This window comes from Alligator sinensis, unplaced genomic scaffold (genome assembly GCF_000455745.1).
Source record: "Alligator sinensis unplaced genomic scaffold, ASM45574v1 scaffold9_1, whole genome shotgun sequence".
Lineage (NCBI taxonomy): Eukaryota > Metazoa > Chordata > Crocodylia > Alligatoridae > Alligator > Alligator sinensis.
The window spans coordinates 635,073-662,429 of record NW_005842304.1 but is presented as its reverse complement, the minus strand read 5'-3'; the positions used below and the strand labels follow the sequence as shown (position 1 = coordinate 662,429).

The 27,357-nt window shown below is 43.4% G+C and overlaps 1 protein-coding gene across 7 annotated transcripts in view; it reads right to left on the bottom strand.

Moving 5' to 3' along the window:
- The window catches only part of SLC2A13 (solute carrier family 2 member 13), a 318,345-nt gene that overhangs the window by 72,255 nt on the left and 218,733 nt on the right, over positions 1-27,357 (bottom strand). For all 7 annotated transcript variants that reach the window (XM_025209708.1, XM_025209706.1, XM_025209710.1 and 4 more), the window contains 2 exons: positions 16,883-17,046; positions 10,458-10,578 (listed from right to left, as the gene is read on the bottom strand). In XM_025209708.1, the coding sequence (XP_025065493.1) occupies positions 10,458-10,578; positions 16,883-17,046 (285 nt within the window). The remainder of the gene's footprint in view (positions 1-10,457; positions 10,579-16,882; positions 17,047-27,357) is intronic.

The window sequence follows — 27,357 nt, the reverse complement described above, 5'->3', positions numbered from 1 at the left end:
GCCAAGCTGTGTGATGGCTCTACCCTCTGCTGCTGATAGCAGTTGGGGACATGTGTCCAGCAGCCAATCTCTCCCCAGCACCCCACCTTTGAGGGAGGGAAATGTACCCCCAGGCCAGCACTGCCCCATACCCCCCACTAGCTGGGGTCTGCACAGTGCCAGGAAAGCTGCCACTGGGGGGCTTTTTGCCCCATCCAGTCCAGAACTGGGCTGGGATCATGCCACACCTGCCCCTTCCCAGGGGGGTGAGAGCAGAACACACCCATGGCCCGGCACCAGACCCCCAAGATGGGGTTTGCCTGGTGGGGAAAGAGCCCATCGGGGGTCTTTTCACCCTCCTCTGCAGCTTGGAGCCCGGCTGGGATTGCCCGAGCCCCATCCCTTCCCCAATTCTTCTTTGGTGGAGGTAAAATGCATTCCCCGTCCTGGCTCAGCACTGGAACCCCAGCCAGGGTATGCCCAGCGTGGGGGTGAGAACCCACAGGTGGGGGGGACTTTTAGTCCTGCTGCAGCTGAAGCCAGACTGGGATTGTCCAAACCCTGCCACCTCCTCAGCTGTCTGCTTTGGGGGTGGGGGGCAGGAGAAGGGGCAGTGAGAACACCTTTTCTGCCCCCCAGCCAGGTTTTTCCCTGTGGGGTGAAAGCACTAACCATGGGGGAGGTGTTTGCCTCCACCCCCCACAGCTGGGCTGGGATCACTCTAGCCGTACCCCTTCTCCAGCTGTCCGCCTAAGAGGCAGGGAGGGGGAGGGAATGCCCCTCCAGCCCAGCATCACCCCCCAAGCCAATGTTTGCTAGCACAGTGGGAAAGCCCCCACCTGGGGGCTTTTCACACCCCCACAGCTCAGAGCCAGGCTGGAACTGCCCCAGCCCCACCCCCTCCTTAGCTGCCCACTTGGGGGCAGAAGCTGAGGGGGTGGCGGTAGGGTAGGGGCAGTCCCAGCCTGGCTCTAGCTGCAGCCCCTCCACCCAGTGGGTGCTTTCTCCCCTGCACTGGGCAGACCCTGGCTGGGAAGTCCAATGCCAGGCTGGGGGGTTGGTGCGTTCCCCCTTCATCAGAGGAAAACATCTGAAGAAGGGGTGGGGCTGGGGCAGTCTGAGCCCTATTCCGAGTTGCAGGGAGGAGGGAAAGGGAACGCTCCCCAGTGGGGGCTTTCCTCCCCTTGCCAGGCAGAACTTAGCTGTGGGGTCTGGCGCTGGGCTGTGGGGAGCATTCCCATGTCCCTCCCCCCCACCCCTCATTGGAGAAGAATGGCTGGGGAAGAGTTGGGGCTGGGAGATCGCAGCCTGGCTCCAAGCTGCAGTGGTACAAGAAGCCCCTGGGTGGGTGCTTTCCCCACCATGCAGAGCAGACCACAACTGCCCAGGGGACTGGTGCCAAGCTGGGGGTGAGTACCCCCCACACCTCTCAGAGGTGGGTGGCTATAGAAAGGGCAGGGCTGGGGCCATCCCAGCCCAGCACTGAGCCACAGGGCAGGGGACAAAAACATCCCCCAATGGGTACTTTCCTCCTACTGGGCAGACCCCGTCTGTGAGGGCAGGGTGTGTTCCCACTGCCCCCTCAGAGGCAGAAAGCTGAGGAGGGGGTGGGGCTGGGGCAATCCTAGCCCAGCATCAGCTGTGGTGGGGAGAAAAGTCCCACCCGCTCATGGGTGCTGCTCATCCCTGCACTGAGCAGACCCGGGCTGGTGCTGGGCAGAGGCGGGGATGAGTTCCACACCCCCCTCAGAGGCCATCAGCTGAGGAGGGGGAGGGCCTGAGCCATCCTAGCCTGGCTCACTGGGCTGTGGGTAGGGTGGCCATCATAGATGACATTCCGGTTTTGTGTTACTCTGTCCTATATTAATATGAAACTGGATGCCTTTATGTCCCCTTTTTGCTCTTGAAGAGAAAAATAGAGGACATAAAGCATCCAGTTTTGTATCAATAGAGGACAGAGGACAATCAGATTGTCCTCTGTGATGGCCACCCTAGCTGTGGGTGGGGTGGGGGAGTATGCAAAAAGGCCCCTCTGCCAGTTCTTTTTCTCCCTTTGTTGTACTGGCTGGGACTAGCGGGAGCCTGGGGGGTCCATTTCTCTGCCTCCCGGCCTGCCAAGCTGGTAGGCAAAAGCAGGCTGGGTAGCAGAGGCGTTAGTGTCTCATTTCTGTGACAGCTGGAGGCAGGGCTGGGGGAATGAGTTAACTGGAATTGGGAGGAGATCCGGGACAGAAGTTCCATAAACCAGTTTAACCTAAATCAGTTAAGTCTGGTATTACATACATCCAGGTTTACCTTTAACTGGTTTCAGTCATTTTGAAAGCAGTTTATGCATATTGAACTTCTGTTCCATTACAGGTTTAAACTAGTTTGCAACAATAAAGATATTTTGGGCAGTTACTGATGGTCGATTATTAATGAGCCATATTGGCTGATACTGATCCGATTGCCAATATGCAAGCTTGGCAGCTTGGAGAACAGCATCTAGCTGGTAAGTCTGTTGGGGAAGAAGGGGCATGAGGGGGCATACAGAGGCCCCTGTGGTGAGGGAGGGAGTGGGGCTGGGGCTGGGGCAGGTGCTGCCCAGCTGGGGCAAGGCGCAGAACAGAGCCCCAAGCAGCTTGTCCGGGGGCTGGGTGGCTCCCACCACAGTGTGCATCCCTGTGGGGATCCCCTTGGACCTGCGTGCAGGGCGAGGACAGGCTGTCCACTGTGTCCTGGGGCCAGGGGTGGTGCCAGGCTCTTCCCGGTGAGGGAGCTGGGCTGGAGCTGCACTTAGGGTGGGTGGATGCGGCACTGGGAGGGGGTGGACTATGGTTAATTTTGTGGGGGCTGTAGCTCACCCTGTAGCCCCCCTCTCAGTGCCACTGCCAACCGCCCTGAATACAGCCCCAGCCCAACCCTCCTGCCAGGCAGAACCTGGCACAGCTCCTGGCCCCAAGCCCACCATCACCCCGCATGCAGATCTGGGGGGCACATAAATCCCCCAGGGGTGCACACCCCCCCCCACAATGTGTCCCCTGGGTGAGCTACTTGGGGCTCTGTCCCATGCTTCCCCCCATCACTGTGCAGTGCTTGCTCCTGCCCCACTCTCTCCCTCACTGCGGGGGCCTCAATACATCCCCCCCACATACCTTCCCCCACAACAGACTTACCAGCTGGATGCTGCTCTCCAAGCTGCCAGGCTGGCCGTATGCATGCTGCTGCTGTGCCCAGGCACACGGCATTTATTGGCAACGTTATCGGCCACATCAGCCAAAAAAAGCCAATTGCCAATAATGTCAATTTTTCTTTTATCAGTGCCAATATGATATGGACCGATGTATCGGTGCACCTCTACTTTAAACAAACTTCTAACCACTTAAACCGGTTTATATATAACTTCTGTCCCTAGCCCAGGCGGGGAGGGAACAGTGGGGCAATGACTCTGGACAACTCTGAAAAATCAAGGTATCTGTGGGAGCAGCAGGTGGCTGCTCTTCCCTCCCCTTCTCCTCTCAGTCTCAGAAAGCAGAGGGAGCAGCAGGGCAAAGCTCCCTGTGTCTTTTCCATACCGGTCTCAGGAAGGCCTGGGGGAGATAGATTGGGAAACAGCAGGTCAACTCCCCTGTGATCAGGAGGAGTCAAGATATAGGGAAATGCCCTCCACACCTTCCTCAGACTGTGATGTTCTCAGTCTAGGAAAGACACAGAGGAATCTACTGCTTCACTTTTCCCAGCCACTTAGGAGTCAAGGGTAGAGGCATTTATTTTAGTGAGAGAAACTCTCTTGCAGGGGAGGATCTTTCATATGTAGAAACATAATGCCTGTATGTGGCCAGTGAAATTAGCTAACACCTTACCTAACCCCAACCTTCCTTCCAAATAAAGATAAACCCCATGGGAGAGCATGGGAACAGTTTGTAGAGTTTTGAGCAGGCCACCCTTTGGGAACAGTTAGTTCCTTACAAACCTTTTAATTTCTCAACGAGTACTTTTTTTGTCATTTGGCATTTCTGCATTCAAACTTCTCTCTGTAACTTAACGACAATTTGTGCTTTAACATAGTTAATGGTTTTGCTATTAAACAGGGCACAATCACTCCTTTTTCCATTTTGAAAATAATAAATTGTGATATGCTGCATTTTTAAACCAAAGGTAAAAAATCTGTTATGTGGAGTCTATGCACCAAGATGATTTGATGTGCAGCACTATCATCTTGGAGACATCTATCCCCAAGCTGCTTCAGTAGAAACACCTATTGCTTTCTTCAGAGTCAAGAAAGCATTTTCATTCATGAGCTGGTCTTATCTTCAATCTTATTCTAGTAGCAGTGAGTAAAAGATGTGTTGGGGAATACTGATTTTACAGATCAGTGGACAAACAAGATGTTCCTGTTAGCATTTAGGCTCCTATTGTGGACACAATACTTACTCCTATAGAACAGACTTGCAAACTTAGAAAAATTGCAGTCTGCACTGTGGCAATGGAAATTTTTTTCTGCACAGGAGAATGTATAGAAAAAAGGTTTTGTTACATTCCTATATTATAGGTCGTATATGCTTAGACTAATAACAAACAGTGATTTCATATAAAAACATTATACCATTACTGTACTGGAAGCTGGCCCAAAAACTTGCAATCAGTTTAAGACAGAATTGTTTATCACCCATGACAGTTCTAGGTCAGCATTTAGAAGGTTACTGTTAGCTTTATTAGGTGGGTAGATGGCCATTAATAGAAGGCACTTTTTAAGTGTCCTTCAGTTCTCCATTGTGGCTGCTGATCTGCTCCCTCATTACTAGCACCCTCCCTGAAATCCAGCTGCTTTTTGCTCTTGAGAATTCTGTTAAGACACATTTATTACTTTTGAGACCTTTAATCAATGCAAGGTACTGAAGCAGCTGTCCTGCAGTGATTCTCTATCTGAAGCATGGAAGCTCAGTGCTGTTAAATTAACAGCTGTGAATGGCATAATGTATTTAGGATGAAAGTTAATTTGTTTTACTTTGACTCAATGTTTCATTGTTTGTGTTTACAAAAATGGGAAGTAGCCCAGGAAATCGAAAGAAAGAATGGAGAATGTTAGACACCTCCATTACTGTAGATTGTCTACATGCTGAGGTTGTACCACTTTAGCAACATCTCCATAATTAAAGAACTGCAACCAACCCCTTAGGTTTACCAGGAAAAAAAATGAGTATAGATTATGCAGGCCCAGATCTTTTCTTCATGAGGGAAGGTGGCAGAGCCTCCTTTTAGGAATCTCTGTGGGATTGAGTGGGAACAATGCTGTTTGCACTTCATTTTCTGCAAGGCTTCTGTATCAGAAGAGAGTCTTCTGCAGGTCCACAAGAGAAGAAAAGACAAGACAAGCTTCTGACCCAAAAGACAGCTGCAATGGCCACATAAAATGCTAAACGTGATCCTCTGCTAATGCAGCTCCTTGAGAAGGAGTGCAGGGCAGACATAATTGGTTAAAACGTATTTTTACTGGCAAAGTCAGCTGATTAGACTTGGCACACACAGGAAACAGAACAGCTAAATAAAAGTATGCCATTTATACATGGCCACATTTCAAAGCAGAACCATAGCCTATGACATGTGTGACGTTTATTTCATGAAGCACTTATATGGAGGAAGATGTTCTTCTAGATTTTGTACTTGTAGATAAAAGGGTTTGCAAGTGAGGCAGGCTGGAGCTAATCTCCGTTGGGGATTCCACCAAGGATGAAATGTTCTTAATTGCTTTCTTCCCTTGAAACACCACTAACATAATAATTAATATGTAATTTTCTATTGCTAGAGTCTTTGGTGGAAAAGATAGCAAATTGTAAGGCTTCACAGCACCATCTGCAGAAGTGGCTGATAGCAGGTATTTCAGAGAAGAAATTAAGATCCCCCCAAAATGGACAATAGTGGATAACGTTCTTAGGAAGAAAATAATTTTCCCCTAGTTCCAAGAAGTTTATCATTTATGATGTTCTAAAACATGAGAGCTGATATCCCATATACAATATTATCTTGTATAATTGTGGATATTCTCATTATCAAAACAAATGTTTAATCCTTTCTTGAATTCTGCTAAACACTTGGCACTGAAGCCTACAAGTTAATTAATGCATTATATAGAAAACTTTTGTTTAATAACTTCTAACTTGGCAGACATTTAGTTTAATTGCTGTATCCTTATTATGGTGCCATGAGGCTAAACAGAAGCATGTGGGACCTTCTATCACTCGTTATTTCATATTACCTCCTACATGTTCACTCTTATCTTTAAATTAAAACAGTTCTAGCCTTTTCAACCTTTCCCTATATGAAAGCCCCTCCATTCTTCTAACCTTTTGTAGTTGCCCTTCCCTAGACCCTTTTTCCTGCTATATTGACTTGGTCAGTCTGTTAGAAAGAACAGACGATTTCAGATGAGAGCATTCCATTGGTTCATATAATGACAACCTTATCTACTACTAACATCTTGCTTGCCTTCTGTCCACTGAGCTATTCACAATGATCTAGGTCTCCTTCCCAAGGGGTTACGTAAACTTGGAAATCAACAATGTGTAGAAGCAATTTAAATAATTTTTTTCAAACAAATTATTCAGAACAACTCAGTCTACACCTGTTTTCATCTGCTATCAAGCGTGACAGCCATCCCTAGCTTTGTCCCACTCTTTTGAACGACCTCACAGTTCTCTTCAGATGCAGCTCACCCCAAAAAATCTGGGCATATCAGCAAATGTTGCAAGACCTCATTGTTCACATTTGCACCATTTCTTCCAAACAATTTCCAGAGGCCATTCCACTGGTACTTTAAGTATACAACACACCCCTGAATAAGATATGTATCATTTTTTGGAATGGTAGAATGAAGAAAAAATAATCTTCCCTTGAAAATGCCAGTAAGCATGGTATGGAAACACAGGAAGCTATATGGGGGTGGGGGGAACAACACATTGTGGCTGTTTTGATAATCTCCTAAAGGCAGGATGCCACAGGTGCTGCTGGCTGACCCAAAATGCCTGACCCCTCTTCTCTTCTCCAGCTGAGCTGGGTGCACAGTCTGTAGCACCTGCCAGGAAAGCAGAGCCACTCTTAGCCAGCCCTACCTGCAGAGTCAGTTGAGGGCTCACCCAGCTGATTCATCAGGAACCTCTATCTCAGCACTCAGGGCTCTGCTGTCCTTTAGAAATACAGCAGAGCTAAGCTCCAGGGGCTGGGGTGGAGGCTCTGAAGTCAGTACCAGTTTTTGCAGCATATGCCTCTGCCAGGGAAAAGGGAAAGTAGTGCTGCATGTGGACAGTAAAGTGGGCATTGCAGAGTTCCTACTATCGATTTCCAGCAGCGAAGCACCCCTGCATGTTCACTGTGGTGCTTCCTGTGCAGAAAGAGCTATGTTCTGTCCCCTGCAGAAGCTGCCATTGCTTTATTTTCTTCCTTAAAACATCTATCTCAATTTCATGCAGCTGTTTTGTTTTTTAAAGGTGTGTTTTGTATGTGAGAAAATACAGTAACTTCCTGTATTTTCATACAAAAAGCGACCATTTCTTTGGAGATTCTTTTTTGATCCCTTTACTATATCACTTGTCATTTGAGAAGGCAATGTGGGCAACCACCAAAAACAACAAAGCAGGATAGGTAGCAAATTAGGAAGCAGTGAACTAGTGAAGCAATGATATCTGTGTTTAGGGATCCCAAGACATGGATGGTATCCAAACCATGATTACCAGCATTTGTATCACCCCTCTTGCTAAAAGGCCCACATTGCAGGATGCCATAGTTTCTTCTCCTCAGACACATTTTTCTGACAAAGTGTCCTGGGGTGTGGAGAGCAGCCAGGCATACTTCTAGCCAGTGCCTCTGGAGAAACTAGACTGCTTCTTCCACTTCCAGGGTCCCACCTCAGAATTTCCTCATCACCACAAGTTTCCTATAGCTTTCAGGAGAGCCTGGGGAGTCTACCCTGATTTTTCTGCTGAGAAAGAATAGCAAAGGGTAAGGACAGGCAGCTGAGCACCCGTGTACTGTGTATTCTGGTCTTGAGGAGCGCTCACATTTGTATTATTTGGTGAATTATTCATTTTAATCATTAATCATTCATCCATCCCTAGAATAAAATCTTGAAGCTTGTTTGTATTGCTCTCAGCTGCAAATACTTGTCAAGTAGAGAAACTGGACTGAACCAAAGAGCTGCTTCAGCCTTTACTGCAATTTAAACAAACATCCATATTTAGCTACCATATTTACCTGAATCCACACTGGCCCGGAATTGAAGATAACCCCCAATAATTATATTCTAGCTATAAACATAAACATTTATTATCACTTTCCATGTATATAATTTGCCTTAAATTCATCCCCTCTACTGCTGCAGTGGGGAAAGCAGTGGTAGGGGGCACGTGTATGGGGAAGCAGTAAGGGGGCGGGGCAGTAGGGAGGCAGGTGGTAGGGGCAGGTAGTATGGAGGTGGTGGGGAGGGCAAGCAGCTTACCCTCTGCTATCTGCCCCCCTCTCCTCCATATACTTCTCCCTTTTTCCTGCCCTGCCAGCAGCATCTTCCCCACACTTTCCCCTCTCCGCAGCTTTAGGCCCCAACCCTGCTCCTCCATCTCCCTCCCACTCTGTCCCTCACCTGCCCCCACAACACCAACATGGAGTCATCACTGCTGCTATGGGCCAGGATGGGGCTGTGTTCCTTGCCCCAGGCTGGAATGGGGATGGAGCCTGCTGGCATGGAGCAAAAGTAAGGGGAGTGGAGGAGCGTAAGGGGCAGAGGCTGCAGGGGTTGGGGGAGAGACAGGGAGAAAGGAAAGCAGGGGCCCAAGCCTACAGGGGGAAGAGACAGAGGATGTAAAAGTGGGAGGGGAGCATGCAGCAGTAGCAGCTCTGGCCCCAACCCTGGGTTGGGGCCAAGGCTGGGGTCGGGGCCACAGCAGCTGCCTGCCACCCTCAAATCCAAGATGAGGGGCTCCCCCGAATGTTAAATGGGGAAAAAAATTGCATCTTGGAATCACATAAATGTGGTAGTTTTTCTCAATGGAACTTTTACATTATCTAGTCTGTCGGCCAAATGAATACTGAGAAGTACGTACATATGACTGCAGTCTCCATAGGGATAAAGACAAGCTACAGATTATTATTTTATGCACGTCAACAAGTTATCCAAACCCAAGGATGCCACATCTAGTTTGACGTCACAGGCATACCAATACCTCAAAATCTATGTACCTCAGCCTGAAAGAATGATTTAATTTGACTGGGTTTAGGCACCCAGGACCCCAACACAGCCAATGAGGAAAATCCAAATTGTAATCCAGTTTGACAAAGTTTAGGCAGTTAAGTGCAATACACAGAGAATGAGGTGTGGGGGGGAAGAGGTACCCCCAAAGGAAGGTCTAGGAAGCTCAGGTGTGCTTACAGGAAACTCTAATTCCCAGGCATAGGTCTGAGCTGAACAAATACAGAATGCGTACTTCCAGGACAGAGGGTAGGTTGGTCCATAACAAACTTTTAGGTGGTGCCTAAAAGCTTCTAGTCCAGGTACCATTCCTAAGACTTGAAGCTTGGTGAGGTGAGGGCCCTCTGAGCCCTGTTGCCAGGACTTTTAAAATACTTTATTAGATAATCCTTAGTTAAGAAAAAGAAAGAGCCTCTGGAATGGTGTTGTCAACATACGTTAGATATGCTCCGAGCACGTTTAATGGATCTGGTCTCTCTGGGGTATTAGACACCTCCATGGAACCAAACTGGATCACCATGGAGCTTCAGTGGGAATTAGATGTCTTAGTGACCAAACTGGATCACTTCTGAGCACACTGGATTGCTTTTGGGTGGAAAAACGAGGGTAGGTGTAAAAAACCCAAAATGGAGGCCCTGCTTAGCTGTCTATGGGGCTTCATGGCTTGAAGAACAGGCACAAGCTGAAATGTTTTTTGGAACTTAAGGTGCCTAAGAGCTGTTAAGGCACTTCTGAGACCAAACTGGATCTGGCCTTTAGTCATTACTAAATCCCTGAGAATTAGTAAAGAACACTACTTCTTCTATTAAATCAGTTTGTGTATTTTATTTGCTAGGAAATAAATTAAATCAAAAACCGTAACTACAGAAAAATCAGTGAATATTCTAACAAAAATTCTAAACAAATGGATTGGAAACCCTGACTGTATGCAAAAGTATACGTTCAATTTACCATGGAAAAATTAAATAAGCATATCTACTCTGAATTCACTAGTAAACATGGTTTGAAAAGGTAGAATCTTTTTTAAACCAGTGAAATGAAGGGAAAGGAATATAAATGTAATAATAGAGTTCCTATCTGGGATACCATGTAACACATGGGGATATCTGTAAACAGCCTAGTAACAGCAAGCACATTCTTAGCTTATTATTTTTTTTTTATATTCAGACCTTTTTAATAACACTGTGTTTTCAAAGGTTGAGAAATTGGGGTGGCAAAAATTCAATAGAAATGTAATGGATGAACAATCATAACATCTCACCTGTATTTTGTGCAAGTAGAGTTTGGACCTGAAGGTGCTGTTGGGTTAAGAGTGATTCGTGGTGAGACCTGAGCTGACAGCAAAAATCCCAAAGCTAGGATAATGAGTGCTATAACAGTACCTAAAAACAGAAAAATAAAAAAGTAATTTTACTTCAGAGAACATGAAATAATTCTCTGCTGAATAGATGTGTTTAGAAAAAAAACACCAAGACACCCAATTTACACTGGCACTTAGCAGAGCATTTCCTACAATGTTAACCTGTCCTTTTTGGAATCTGAGAATACCCTTTGCTACATGACAACACTGGTATCAGCTGGAGGTAGCTTGCTGCAGGCCCTCAAGGAGCCAGCCTCTCTCCCCTTCCTCCTCCTCAGGATGCTGGGGAGTCTGAGAGAGCCCTATACCACTTCATATGACTGTCCACACATTACATGGGAAGCTCCAAAAAAGTTCCTCTTTGAAACTGGAACTTCTTTGCAGTAGATTCTCTATTTTTGTCGTGAATCTGTCTTCTCTGTAGTGCTACAAACATCCTGAATGTGTGGGCACTCATTTTTTATAGTCTATATGGGCATATATAGTCATACAAATATCATGCATGTCAAAGGCCTGGATGGTATATAGACAATGCTGTTTAGAACAGTATAAACATTTTACCAGATGCTGTTTTGGAATGGCCTGTAAAACTCACGTGTGGCTTCACCACTCATGAATAACGCAGCTATCCCAAACTTTAGGCTGATACAACCTTGGGAGTATATTATACCATCATGCAGCTCTTCAATTATTCATCTGTTTCACACACACAAAATATGTGCACGTGTATGTCTAGATGTCTGGCTACAGCATACTAAAGCATATTTATGAAAAACATCTTATTTCAAGGGTTCTACAGAACTTTACAAATATGGACTGATATTAGGCAAAGAGAGCTTTAACCTTATTTATGTGGAGCTACTGAATTTTCCTGTGACATATAGGGACAGAGTCATGAATCACTGAGCCACCCCATGAGCAGATGTCCAGCACAGCACAGAAAGACTTCATAATAGTTTAGGAAAAGCAAAGAAGAACGTTTTATCCTATTCAAATGCTCATTGGGAAGGAAGGCAGAATGTGAGGGACTAACAGAATAACTCACATTTCTAAAATCCTGCACGTATGCTAGAATATGTGCTTGACACTACTTGTAACATGGTTCTCATACAGTTTAAGAAAAATACAGACTTCTTGAAAATAAGTTTACCAAATTAGAATGGGGGGGGGGCAGGGGGCAGACAGAGGAGATGAGGGAAACATTTTTTCTCTCAGGTTCAAACAATTTCCAGTAGACCCAAATTTATTTGATACATGATTTAGCAAAATTAATGTGAATGCATTAATTGGGAGTGTTTTGGACATAGTCATATTTATGTAAGTGGGTAGCTCTGCTTCTGATGCCAAAAACTTATGCCAGATCAGCAAGCATAAGTATTTGGAAAAATTATGAATTTATCATGAAAATTAAAATGAGGATTTTCAAGGCATTCTGTATTTGGCTTTGTGTTGCTTCTAGTACTCTTTATACCAATGATCACGGTCCTCTGGGCATGATGGATTTCAATACCAGATTTAACATGTTTTCCAAAATGCTATAAATCAGAGGCCGCAGCTGGAGTACTGTGTCCAGTTTTGGGCTCCACAATTCAAAAAGGATGTGGAGAAGCTTGAGAGAGTCCAGAGAAGAGCCACGCGCATGATCAGAGGTCAGGGAAACAGACCCTACGATGACAGGCTGAGAGCCCTGGGGCTCTTTAGCCTGAAAAAGCGCAGGCTCAGGGGGGATCTGATGGCCACCTACAAGTTTATCAAGGGTGACCACCAGCATCTGGGGGAACGTTTGTTCACCAGAGCGCCCCAAGGGATGACGAGGTCGAATGGTCACAAACTACTTCAAGATCGTTTCAGGCTGGACATAAGGAAGAACTTCTTTACTGTCCGAGCCCCCAAGGTCTGGAACAGCCTGCCACCGGAGGTGGTTCAAGCACCTTCATTGAACACCTTCAAGATGAAACTGGATGCTTATCTTGCTGGGATCCTATGACCCTAGCTGACTTCCTGCCCTTTGGGCGGGGGGCTGGACTCGATGATCTTCCGAGGTCCCTTCCAGCCCTGATGTCTATGAAATCTATGAAATCTCTGGACATGTTTCACATGGGGAACTATAACTGAATTGATACTCATTTAAAATATGCTCTGTCTGTCTTTCAGGAGGTTAACCTCAGACAGAAACATCTCCCCTCTTCTCTCTCCTCCTTTTATAAAGAGAGGTAGTTACCTGTGTTAGTCTGAAATTAGGCAGAAGGAACAGCAAGGTAGCACCTTGAAGTCTAACTCATTCAGAAATGCATAAGCTCTCATAGGAGATAGATTACTTCTCATAACATCTGGCAAAGATTGTATGTTTCTGAATGAGTTAGTCTCTGAGATGTCTCCTTGCCCTGCTTCCTCCTTTTATAAAGAAAAAGGAAGGTATTTAAACTTGGAAATTACTTATTATATAACATTTTCATTTTCTGAGAAGCTGTAGCTAACTAAACACAATCCAATGTAACTTAGCATTAACTGATACTAAAAATTTAAGTACTCTGAAGATATTTTATGTCCTTTCCCTTACACAGTACTAAAAGTTGTACTAAAAGTACAAATGGATAAATACTGCATGTTCCCAGACTGCCAAGTTCGTAGGAAAGAAAAAAGAAGACATTATACTTGTCAAAATCTCTGCCTATTTTCCATTTAACAAGCAGGGTTTAAAGATATCGAACAAAAGAAAAAAAGACAATTGGCATCAACATACAGCAGGAGCTGGAGTTGAATCAGTAGCTAGCCATGTTAAAACTTCATCTGTTTTCACCCTCTCTCGCAGAAAGTGGCCAACTATAACTTTTATAATTTTTCAAGGATGTAGCATCATGACTAGAATCTTTTTTTTTAAATGCTGTCAACTTTTGAAACTGATGAAGCAGACTCAAATAGATATTCTTTTGCAAAACACTGGTTGAGAATGGAAAAGCTTCAACTTAGTTTAGAAAAATGAAATTTAGGTAAATTTACTTTTCATCCAACTATTAACACTGATATTATAGTCCATAATTTGTTCATTGCAATGCTAAGACCATGTCACAAAAAATACCTGGTTAAACATATATATAGCACAATTCTACTTAGGACTCCAGAAATCTACTTAGGACTGAGGTATTTGTGAATGCTTTTTTTTCCCCCCCAATTTTTCTTCCGCTTAGGCCATGGACAGACCTTATATTCGTAGCACTATATACACCCTTGTAGTGCTACAAAAAGCTGGTGTGCCAACATGCGTTGTAGTGCTACAAGAATAGAGCAAGCGCTATAAAAATATTCTCATTTGAAACAGGAACTTCTCTGGAGCACTTTGTTTTATAGCACCATATGTAACATCTGTACAGTTCCATGTTACACTACAGGGAGTCTCCTGGTCTCTCAGCTTACCAGAGTGCTCTGCTCTCCCTTCCTTTAAAGGGAGAAGAAAGAAGGGAGGGAGGGAGGGTGGTAGGCTTCATGACAGCCCACCACAGGGAAAAGAGTAGGAGGGAGCAGGGCAAGGAACTGTTGTTCCCAGACTTAGAGAAGTAACTGTCAAAGACAGACAGTCCACTGCTGCTCAAGGGAGTGGTGGTGGGGGAGGGGGGCAAGGAATACTGTTGCCCCCAGTCCAATGTAGACCTGTCGATGACAGCTCACTGGTCCCAAACTGTCTGTCGTCTCTGTTCTCTGCAGGGGCAGGGATCATGGCTGACCACTCTATAAGTGATTGGCTGCCCACAGATCAGTGTCAGTGTGCATGGATGACTGACAGCATACCTGATCCCCCTTCCCTGGTGACTTTGTAGCAATCCAGCCAGGGGGTTCTAAACATGTGTACACTCCTCTTAGTGTTATATTTTTATAGTGCTATGAAATGCTACAAATGTACGACTTCCCATGGTCTTAGCCTTCATAACTCACTATACAAACATTAACCAAATTAATCCTCACAAAAGAATTATGCAGTCAGTATTTTTACTGTCCTCATTTTGCACAGTGAGAGACTGAAGGGGCAGGTCATGTGGCTTGTCCAAAGGCCAAGACACAGTCACTCTAATAACCAGGAGTCAGAAGTCAAGATTCTGAATCCCTAATGAGGCACAGAAGAAGGATACAGCGAAATATTCAGGCTTGCTAACACAACAAAATCCATTCTTTGGGAAAATAATACCACCCACCAGAGGATCTAATGAGCTTCTAATAATTACTCATTTAGCAAACATCTCTCCAACAAAAGTGCTTTGTATGCTGCACAGACCATTAAAATAGAATAATAAGGGATACATAAGGATAAAAATATCAGAAAATGTGCAACTTGTAAAATCACCCCTTCCTTGCCCCCTAAAATTGAAAACCAGTTATCATGCAAAAATTTCTAAGCAGGATTTAGAGACTGCAAGTGGTCTCAGCCTTGACTTAAGCAAAGAGGGTCTTGTTTCCCCCCCTTTTTTGAAGTCAATAAGAAAATGAAAACAATAAGCAACATAGTGCTGATTAAGCAGACCTTGCTGAATGAAAAATAGCAGCTCAGCAGAGAGCAAGGACATCTTAATTTTGCAGGCTTTTTCTGTGTCACAGTACCATATACATAAGACCCTATTATAATCCTGTTCTTATTATTATTTTATTTCTGCCTGTTTACTTTTTTTGAGACATATTTATGTGAATATTTTCAAGTTGCCAACCTTACATTATCATCAACTGGAGGGCAAGGTCACTATGACCACTGCAGAGAGAATTGTCAAAGGCAAAGCGCAAACACAAACAGCTGGCTCTTATCAACCATTAATACTCCCAGAGGTTCCCAGGAGTAAGAGGGATCTAAGGCCTATAAAAGCCAGTCCTAAACTGATTCCAGGGAGGTGAAAGGAAAAGATAACATCCAAGAGAGCTGGGATGCTGCCTGAAAGCGATAGGTAGGGGGAGAGGTCCATGGGCCTGATCTGGCCTGTTCATCCAGCCCATGGACTAATCCTGGGCCACTCTACTGGCCTATGGGGTCAGATGAGTTTGATACCCTCATATTAGCTTATTGTCCACTGTAACCCCCAGGTCTTTCCTGCAGAGCTGCTGTTTAGCCAGTTAGTCCCCAGCCTGTACTGGTGCATGGGATTATTTTGTTCTTAGTGCAGAACTTTGCACTTGTCCTTATTGAACTTCAAGTTGGGATATTGTTTAGGGAGTTTTTGCTTTATACTCTCATTTTATTATTCTATCTACTTTTGTAATTAATTTTTCTCTTTTTTAAGACAGGTCATGTTTTGCTCTGATTAATAAATTATTAAACTGGCTAGTAAGTTACCTATACTCTTTGGATACTTAGATTTCTGATATGAAAACCACACATCTGTCAAATTGTAAATCCTTACTCTAAAGCAGGGAATCCCCAAAACTTTTCAATTATACATTTTTAAAAGAGTTATTCCCAACACCCGAAGGAATACAAAATGTATTTTCCTCCAGCCTTATTTGCACAAATGGGTGAACTGTTTTACCTGAAACTTTTCAGAAAAATTAACCTGGAAGTGGATATTGGCATGCAAAACTACAGCTGAAATGGTTAAAATCTGGCAAAATTATAAGTAAAAAACTTGGTCTTATTATGGAAATTGCTGCATGTTAACTGCAGGCAGTGATACCATCTCTGATGATTACATTTTCCTACAGATGTTCTGAGTCAGAGAAACTGCTAACCCTATTATCATTCCTACTGTGAGGGTGTATAGTTAATGGCTAAAATTCATAAGCATTCAGAATTTTACCCTTTGGTATTTTATATCAGCATGAAAATTGCCCACTTTATAATATGTTAAATCATTAACTGCAATGCTGTTACTATTTTATATCTGGGGTGTAATCAACAGAACAATATGCTTTTTAAAAAGTATACAATAATTACAAATGTATTATACTTTCTGTAATATTTTCTGACAAAATGTTCCATGTCCACTTGCATATCTAATAACTGCACATACTATATACATTTAAGAAGAACCCAATTGTGTAGTTATGAGCATTTGGTTTCTCCCAAAAGAAAAATCTTAATAGGCCACAAATATGGTCAACAATACCCTAAAGTAAACAAATAGCCCTTATGATTAAAAAAATATTTTATTCTTGACCCTTAGCGCGCACTGTTTTCATTCAACAAGTGCCCGTATACTTCAGTATTGTGTATTCTTAAAAAAAACCCAACAACAACTTTTAAGGAAAAATAAGGAGCCAACAGTTTATTTTTCTTAGGACTGTGTCAACTGTGGAGACAGTCAGAACAGTAATTTCACTTTCCTAGTTTTCATTCCCAATTAATCACACACCTGTTAAGCTACCAAGTGTAAGTTTCCGGCGGCCCATTTTTTCAACAAGCCAGACTCCCACTAGAGTGAAAATGAAGTTTATAAATGCTGTTAATGCAGCCAGCCAAATTGCAAGCCTGTCGTCTTGAACCCCTGACATCTGCAGAATAGTAGCACTGTAGTACCTGTAAAATGAACAGAAGACAAATGTAAATTCCAGTGCCAGTTCACATTTTACTTAAATCATAGATTTATTCATAATATTAAAGCCTTACTAAATCTATTCTGACTTCCTGAATAAGGCAGGTAATTAAACTATCATCCAATTAACCTTGTACTGAGCCTAGTAAGTCATGTATGAACCATATTTTCGTGGGCAACTGGTGCCTGCTGAGTCGCCTGCCCCCCCCCACCAGTGGACAGTCAGCAACTGTGGGGAGTCCCCTCGCAACTGATCCTGCTGACCTGCAACTGGCCAGTGGCACTTCCAGGTCAGCGGGATTGGCTGTGGGGGGACCACTTTTCCTGGCGCACTCCCCAGCTGGCCCCCCCGGGTTGGGGGGAGGTGTACCAGCGCTCTCGCCTGCCCCTCTGCCTGACAACACTGCTATCAGGGGCTTGGAACATGAAAAATTAAGAGAGTGCACCAGTGCTCTCAGTGGGTGCATGTGCACCCCCGTGCACCCCCTATGCATTGCCTCTGCATATCTTCCAGAAATATATTCAGTCTTGTTTTGGAGAGATTAAAAGATAGAGAATCTACCACTCCTTTGGTATTTTATTCTAATGTTTAAACATTAGATAAAAATATATGCATTTATTTCTACTTTGGATTTGTCTGGTTTTAATTTCTAGCCATTAGCTCTTTTTGTATGCCTTTGTTGCATTAAAATGCCCTATTGCACCTAGTATGTCCATTCAGGGAAGATACTACAAAGGACAAATATGTCTTTCTTTTTTTCCACCTAATGGTTATACCTAAACTAATACACAGTAGAGGGAACACTGAAGTAGACTCTCATAATAATGGTCACTTGTTCTAGGGTTTTGCATTCTGACTGCCTATCCCACTGAAGCGTCTCAGAAACATTTTCTGTAGCATTAATCCTATCAAATAAAAATTACAGGTATTTTGAAAAAGGCTGGACAACATCTACATTTATAGCGTTTCTAATCCCAGTAGCATGAATAGGAATAGCAAATCTTTACACCGAGAAAAAAATGTGAGGAAGAAATAAAAAATCTTGTAGCTAAAGTGAAATACAGAATAGTTCCTATTCACAACCAATAAATGTAGCTGCTGATAGATTTCATACCCTTTAAAGTGTCACAAAATAACCAATACCCTTTCCTGGTAAGAAGTTTTTCCTATAAAAACATAAACAAAACAAACAAAACAAAATCCTTTGGCTGTTTGGTCCCTGACAAGGAAAACAATACACTGTAATTCACAGCAAGGATGTGAAAAACATAAAATATTACATTCTGATTGTGAGATCACAAGGGTTTAAAACCTTCAGTTTTACTCTCATAATGGACAGCATTTGTGCTTATTGGTTAAATGAGTTATAGTTGTGCTGGTTGTCAGTGGAGGCGAAAAGCCAAAAAAAGGGACATGAGAAATAAATTACAATTCCATTTAATCAAATTTCCCTATCATCTACATTTGGCATAAGGTTTTCTCTGCCTACCCAATTTCTTTTTAAGATCTCTGAAACATTTTGGGTACCCTTTCTTTTTCTTTTTCTGACTGAAAATTGATTTTAAAAAAGCTAATTTTTTGAGCGTGTATTTAAATTATACTTGTCAATTTTAGTTCTAGTTCTGGTTTTGTTATGGGAGAGCACTGGGTATTTGAAGTTTAAGCCTTTTTCAATATTTAAGGTTCTAAAGGAAGTGAGAAACTCTAGAATAAAGAAAAATACAGTGAAAGCTCTTCAACTATAAAAGTGTATGGACGACGATGATTGTGGTGAAGGCAGACAAAAGAGCAACAGAAGCACGACAGCAACGTAAAACGAGAGAAGTTGTAACAGGCTCCTGTTCATTTGCATTTCTTAGGAGTTCAGCACTAGAAACAAACCCCAGTGCTGCTCCCATTAACAAGCGGCATTAGCAATATTGACATTAACACTTCACTTAGTACATACCATCAGGGGAGGACAGAGGATTAGTACTCATCTGTCATCATTCATTATGTCATGTACCTACAGCACACTGATTGAAGTCATGACCATTCTGCTAGCTTGCTCCTAATTTTCAAGTAGTTTTATTCTGCTTTATTCAGGTATTTGGTTATTTCTGAAGCATCTGTGTACTTACATGAAGGCTCAAGGGCCAGTAGTGCACAATAGCTAACAAAACAGCTACTCAATTTTTTTCTCTCCAGTTTACCTGTTTAATACTTGCTTACCTTTAAAAAAAAGTTTGTTTTCAAAGGTAAAAAGGTGAGAGCACGACAACAAGTCATGCTGATATAATTTTTATTTCTCTCTGTAGCCAATCCAACATTTACACTGGAAACCTATCAGCTAGAGGTGTCAGTTACAATAGGCATGCTTAAATAATAATGAAACTGAAAATTTTATGCACGTTCTCATATATTTGGTGAGCTAATTTTAATTAAAAAAAATTACGTGTGTAATTTTTGTTTGTACTATACAGAGAACTTCACCTTTCTTTATTCAGCTGCACTGACTGAAAAATGAATTATTATATTTCCTCCAAAGATACAACAGCCCTTCTGGTTTTCTCATGGCAATCGCCATTCAAAATGTCACAGCTTACCTTTTATTTCAGCTTGCATCAAATGTCACCTCATTATCCCATAGCCCCACTCTTCCACCTTCTGAAATTTTGGAGGCAATGTTGTTTTATACTTGGGATGGAAGAGAGTTTATTTTAAGCAAATCAATTATGACTAAGTAGTCAGGGCTAAGAACCTGAAGTAGTATGCATTTCCTTTCAAAATGAAATTGTGGCATGCCTGCACTTAATTAGGATATGAAATGTCCAGACTCTTTGCTGCTACAGTTATGTCAGCAGAGCCACTAGTGAAGACAAGGGGTATGCCAGCAGAAGGATTTTTTTTAACTACATCAACTATAGCAGCAGGGGCCAAGCTTTTTAGCAGGTGTGTCACAAATTAGCCCTATACCTCCCTGAATGCCACTTTATGACCCCTTCCCCTGCCTGATCTGCTGCTCTGCTTTTTCTCCCTGTTGTTTCTGCCACTGTGCTGCCTGCCCCCTACCCAGTCTGCTACATGTTGCACACAAAGGCTGTCCATGCCACTTGTGGCATGTGTGCCTGAAGGCTGACACTCCTGAGCTACAGGATGCACCTACAGTACCTACAGTAGGGGTAGGCAATCCCCAGCATGGGTGCCAGAGCGTGGCATGAGAAGGCATTTTACTTGGCACGTGCACCTCAGGGTGGACAGCAAGGAAGGGGCCAGGGTTGCACTACCATGAGGATCAGGCCCTTTGAGGCTCCCCTGCCATCTGCCCCTGACATACCAGCATCTTACAAGTTGAGGTTGTGGGTGTTTTTGGCACCCTGCCCAAAAATGTTGCTAACCCCTGACCTATAGGATCAGCACCACATTCCCCACCTAATCAATGTAGCTATGCTGACAAAACTGTAACAAGAGAGAGATGATCTTCAAGTCCCATGGACAGTGCCTCTGCCCTATCACATAATTGCACAGGCACTTGGATCCTTTGTAGCCTATCCACTCCTTTACCTTAATGCATTGATTGTTGGCCCCTGTGGTACATCACTGATGTCTGGCTTCCACCTCGTGTTTTTTCATAATAATATCTGGACTTCTCAGTATTACACTGGTACTGCTGCTACAGTACCAGTGTAGCTCTTCCTAAATGACAGCAACTCGCGTAACAGAAGCCCTTTTCTGCTAACAAGAGCCACATCTACCGGGGGGAGTGGGGGGTGGGGAGGCGGGCTTTGACAGCAGAGCTACACTGGCTAGAAAGGGTTATCTTTTCATACCCCAAGGTGACACACCCATGCTGGAAAAACTTCACTGCTTACACCAAGCCTGTGTTTTTTCTTCATGACTTTGGCAGGATGACAATTTCACCCCAAGAACTAGTACATACCTCCGCAACTCAAGAAGGATCCTTCCTCCACCTTCCTTTCAAACGACTGCTCTATCTACTTGTTGCATCAGTCTTAACTAGAGTTTAAGTGCTTAACTATATCCCCAAAATTCCAGGATTCAATCAACTGTTTGGTTAAAAGATGTCTACTGGGGGACAAAGCAAAAAATTTGCCAAAGCATGAGCCACTAAAGTTCAGGTGTGGAGCCCAATTTATATAAAAGTTTTGGAGCTGAATTCTCTCTAAAATGGTATGGCAATATAATGTGTTAAAACTCCCAACTGCAAAAATGTCTGCTAGACTGTAATAGATAACCGACTGAATATAATGCTTGAGTTGATGCTTCAGTATCTCCCTTCCTGATGTCAACCTGTGCAGCTCTAACAGCTTATTAAATGTAACAAGCAATAGAAAATGACAGCACATTTTATATTCCTCCTGAAGAGGGAAAAAAAAGCCCCTCTGGCAAAAAAAAGGTCAAGTTATGACACTGTTTATAAACAGACATTACTGAACTTGCACCCAGTATTATAAGGACAGCAAATCCTGTGCACAGGAAACTGTTGGGTTTTTTTAAAAGATGTGGCCCTAAAACATTTTTTTAAAAATGGATGCAAATGACAAGAGATAGGTCTCCTACCTTTGGAATTTTAAACCTAGATTTAAATACCTGTAAAAGCTTTGGAAGTAGATAAGTGCAAAAAGACAATCACAAATTTTATTCTCATTAAAACATCTTAAATCATGATTTCTAAAGATGTGCCTCTTGAACTCGCATTACTTTTTACAAAACAAAATGATATCTCGTTAATTCTGTACATACAAAGAGTTAAACAGACACTTTTCTAAGCTAATCTTCATAAAATGATGTATTTGCTATACACACATATATAGAAAGACGGTGTAACAGGGGGCAAGCTTGGGCCATATCTCCTGCTGGCCCACCCACCCGTTTCTATGGGCAATCTGCCCAGTCTCTCCTGCCACGTCTTTGTTGTTTCCATAAACTGTTGACATAATGCGGGAGACTGCCCATTACTATCCCTATGCTAGGGGGTGCTATCTACAGCTCTGTTCCTCCCCAAACCGCAGTCCAAGCCTCACAGATGACACCCACATGTTGTAACCATATCCCAACCCCTAACTCTGGCCTTTCTCATTGGGCTCTGTGCCCCTCACTCATACTGGGCTCCTTGCCTCACATACACATAGTCAGGGCTCCTAGCTTCTGGGCTCCTTGCCTCTTGCTAGGCTCTATGCCCCTCATGAACTCTGGGCTCCTAGCCTCTGGGCTCCTTGCCTCTCACTGGGCTCTACACCGCTTGCTGGGCTCCATGCCCTTTCCCAAACTCTGGGCTCCTTGCCGCTCATTTGCTCTTGGCACCTTGCCCCTTTCTGGACCCCCTTGGTCCTGCCAACCTCCTTGCCAGGTTACCCACTAGGATGTGGGGGCTGGGTTAAGGTGCCCCCACCCGCCTTTCACTGGTGTGGTAACTGACCTGGCATTTCCTGGGGGCTCCCATGCCACTAGGAGCCCCACCAGGCCACCCATCCCCAGCAGGGTGCAGTTTTAGGTTATGCCCAGGACCAAGAGTCTCCTATCCATCCCCATAAGCTCCTGCCCTTACCTCCTGGTTTTTCCTGCTGCATCTCAGCTAGGTGATGTTTCTGCCTGGCTGGCAGTAACAGACGGCAGCCTTTATGTACTAGGTTCTCAAAATGGCTGCCACCATCAGGCACCTGCTGGATGCCTGACCCAGCCCTTAAAGTGACAGGCACCAACAGTGCCCTGCCACAGAAGGGTTAACTTCAGAGGAAATAATACATTCCATCTCTCTTTTTCTCTTCCACAGAGTTGACATGGTTGAAAGTGACATCTCCTGTAAGGAAGGGAAAATCCTCATTTACAACTAAGTCTCTGGACAATTCGCAATGTATTAGACTTTTCTGTTTAGTTCACTCACCCAGTAGACAAAAAGCATAATGTTTCAAATTTCATATCTTTTGATCAAAAATGCCCTCAGCTGTCAAACCCTCAGCATCCTAGCTGTGCTTGCCCACATCCACATCCTTTATGACATGCAAAGCCAACTCTATACTGCGTAGATCAAGACCCCTCTTACTAATTTCATGCAAAGCTTTTTTGGTGAAAAGATAGAACCACTGTTCCAGGAAAATAGAATGTATAGCTTTCTCTACTGCAAAAGTATCTTTTCCATATTTTCAAGTGTTCTACACTACAATTTTTGTTTAAATAAAATGCTGTTGCATTACTATATTAAAGAATTGATGATAAGTTCAGGGCAAGACTCAAAAAAAATGTTCACTTGCTACCTAAACTGCCTGACTCAGTCTATGTCAATGCCCCAAAACAGAATGATGCAAACAATACACTGGTAAATAAATTAATTACTAAACAGTGAAGAAAATTCGAAGTGCTGACCATGCCAGCTTATTCAAGCACTCTTCCTCTACAACTGTGAGAGTATGAATGGGATCCACTCACTGTGTTTTATCAGCTTGTTCCACACACGGGTTATTGGATTAATAGCAAAATGTCTAAAAAACCAAACAACCCCCACAAGCCTTTGGAAAATGATGCAAACATAAATATACAAATTCCACTGAAAGAAGACTTTGACTTTTACTATCTAATGGAGTTATTTTCATAGCCAGTCTCTACTCTGAAAAAATATTAAAGGATATTTTTTATATTCTCTCTGATGCCTCTGCTATCACAATTTGTCCAGAAACATTTGTCTCCTGTAGCACCTCCTGGCTGGAAAGCAGTGGCTGCATATAGCTGCATCAATTTTGAAATGTTCCAGCTGAGGGTGGAGGGACCTCCATAGAGTTTGTATGCACATCCCCCAGCTGAAAGAATTTCTTTTTTGGAACATTTCAAAGCCTATTTCACTTCTGTCTGCACCCTCTGTGAGGAAGAAAGGATGGAGATGGTGGGAGCAAAAGCAGGAGACGGAGAAGTTGGCAAATTAGGAGGGAAATGAATAAGGTAGAAGCTGCTGTTGTACCAGCTTTAGACTTGAACAGCAGTGTTGCTCCTGGCACAGAAGGCATATGCAGGCACAAGGTACTACAGTTTTAATGGGATAAGCTGCCCATTGGCTGGAGTTGTGTGAACAAAGCATTACAGAGAAATGGCTACGCAATGGTATGTTAGGGAAACACTTTCCTACCTACTTATTATGTATGTCACACTGGTATTAGAGAGGCTGCAATTTCTGCGTATGGTTCAATGAATAGAGCATTACACTGAGAGTTGAGAGACCTGGGTTTTTATTCCAGTTCTGCTATGGACCTGTTTTTTGACATGTAACCTCTCTTGGCCATTGTGCCTATCTTGTTCTGTTTTTTCTCTTATCAGTGCCTAACAGAATTGGGAACCCATCTTGAGAAAGGTCTCTATGCACTTTTATAGTACAATTAATTAATTAAGTTGTCGTATTTCACATGTGATATGTCAGATATTTTGTGGTAACTAAGTAAAATTTACTTCTAATGGGAGGCTGCTAAATCTGCCTGTGACAGGCAAAATTTATCCAATATAATGAAAACAGAAAAAAGGGAAGACACTGAAAAGATCATGTCATATTCCATTTTGACATTATGTTTAACCAAGCTGGACACAAAACCTTGACTGCATTATTATAATTCAATATCAGGTCAGGGCATTAGCATTAGTTATTTTAACAGTTTCACAGCAGCCTCCAGATCCTTATAACTATAATTTTCTCCTTGGTTTTTCAGTGTAGTAAATCAGTGCTTCAGCTTTTGTTAGCCAGAAAAACTCATCTAACCAGAAGGAAAACAAAAATTTCTCTTTGCTTGCTTCCATATCAGAATGTGCTATAATACTCTTGTAAAGATACTATAAATAAAATCTTCTGGCCATTATGGATTTTAAATCTTTTTTTTTTATAATATGAAGAGTTATTAAACAATCTAGTAAGAACACAGTAACACACGATTGGAAGAAGTCTCTTGGGTTCTCCAGTTCACTTCCCTTGCTATCTCAGGCAGCAATATCACACAATCTCATTCTAAAAGTGGATATGTTTCTTGCATCTGGTTTTCCTACTGGAAGGTTGTTCCAGTACCCTATTTCTCTAATGGGTTGAAATCTTCTTCTAATTTCAGAAAAAAAATATTCATAACCAGTTTAGAGTCATATTTGGTCTTGTGCTAATACTGCTCAACAGATTAAATAGCTCTTTTCCATCTCTGGTATTTACCCCCATCTAATGAATTTAGGCCTTTGTTCTGTCAGGCTAAGAAAGCCAAGCTACTTGAGTATTGTCTTGTAGGATAGATCCATCACTCTCCTTATCATCTTAATAGTCTTTCTTTGTACCTGTTCCAGCTTGAATTAATCTTTCTTGAACATGAAAGACCAGAATTGTGCACAGAATTCTAGGGGAGGCCTCAGTGGTGTCTTGTACAATGGCAATAATATTTCTAGATTCTACTAGAAACAACTGGCCTGATGCATCCAAAAACAGCATGTGCTTTTTAATGAACACACTACACTGCTATCTTCCTAAGATATCCTAGTGCAGGGCTGTCCAACTTCTAAGCAGCTGGGGGCCATATGCCGGAGTTGTCAATTGTCCATAAATTTAGAGACAGTCCATAAAACACAAGCCTGCCTATAACGTCTGTAAAAAACTTTACAGAGCCATCTGTAAACTTTACAGAGCCATCTGTAAAAACCTAAGAATCCCAGAGCTTGATTGAAGCTCATCAGAATGAGACTGGAGGCAAGCCTTGTTGCCCAGACAAAGCAGAGAAGTGCCACCTAGGTAGAGAAGAACATTGCATGAAGCATTCTCTCAAGGCTTTGTAGCCTGTAGCTCCCTCCTCACTAGCTATGTGCTGCTGCTGCTGCAACCTTTTGCCTGCTTGTAATATTGCTGGGTTAGAGGTAGGCAGATAGTAATACTTGCCAGGATTGGGGGGGCGGGGGGCAGCAGGGGTAAGGCTGGGGTTCAGTCAGGGGTACAAAGGTGTGGGGGCAGACCTCTGGGGTAGAAGCAGCACAGTGTGAAACAATTGCTGCAGTCAAGCAGGGTTGCCAACCCAAGATTTTATTTTTTTTACTGACAATCTGCAAATTTATTACTGACAAATGTTTTTTACTATAGTTTATGTTAAAGTCCTAAATTTGAAACTGGCCCGTGTCCAGAGTCTGGCAGAGGGGTTATAGTTAGTTGCATTGTGTAAAACATATATTTCTAAAAGAATGTCAGTAAAAATTTGCAGCTTGTCAGTAAAAACAAAAAAAGGTCTTGGGTTGGTAATCCTGCATGCCCTACAGGCCACACCAGAAAGGCTGCAAACCACGGGAGGGGATGGGGGAGGGGGGGCACTGCTCCCCCCTGCCCCCAGACCGCACACTATGCACGGGTACTCTATCTCACTGCTACGCTACATGTGTGGGCGGGCAGGTAACCCCCCACAACATGTACCTTGTGCAACTCCCCACCTCACCTTAGGCTGCTTGGCTATGGGCTTGCCTGCCCCATTGTGCTGCCTGGGTGCTCTGGGCACCCTTCACTCCTGGCACCACAGGTCATGCAGCCCTTTGCTGACCCCCTGCCCTGCCCTGCCCTGCCCCCTGGGCAGTTGCATGCAGCAGAAGCCAGAAGAAGGGACAACCTTGAGCCTCCAGCTGATGTTCCAGGCTTAGTGATAAGGGCAGGGATGGTCAGGTGGGAGTCTGTGAGCTAAGTGTTACCCCCTTGCCTGCTGCATGTGGCTTACCAGGTGAACAGCCCTGATCTACTACCTAGTGGTCTTTCTCTTTAACTGAGAAGCCCCCAGCCGACAGAAAAAATGTAGTCCCAAAGTACATTATACTGCAGTTTGTATTATTAAACTACATCCTACTTTCATTATTTCAATCTTCAAGGTCATCCAGTCTCTGATAGTCTGATCCTCCTCCATGTTGATGCCTCCTATCTTTCCATCATCAACAAATTTAATGAGCAAAATCTTGTTTTTAACTGGCACACCCCTACTATGACATTACAGTTTATCCATATTTGGATTAGAAACTTGGATCACAATGTAGTACAGTTCAGCTGACAAGGAAAAAAATCCCCGCATGCTATGTTTACTTAACAGAATTTTAGATCAGAGCAACATCTTTAAATTGATAAAGGAGATGCTGTTTATGAAGACTTCATGAACCCCAACTACCAAATTAATCCTCTGGGTGTCCATTTCAGTGAAAAATATCAGCAACTGGGTGAAAATTGTGCCCTATTAGATCAGTCAGACCTTGTCTGATTTTCTTCCACTCTATTAGTGCCCTCCACACATGCATCTCTATTGTGTTTTCCCCCTTCTGCTCA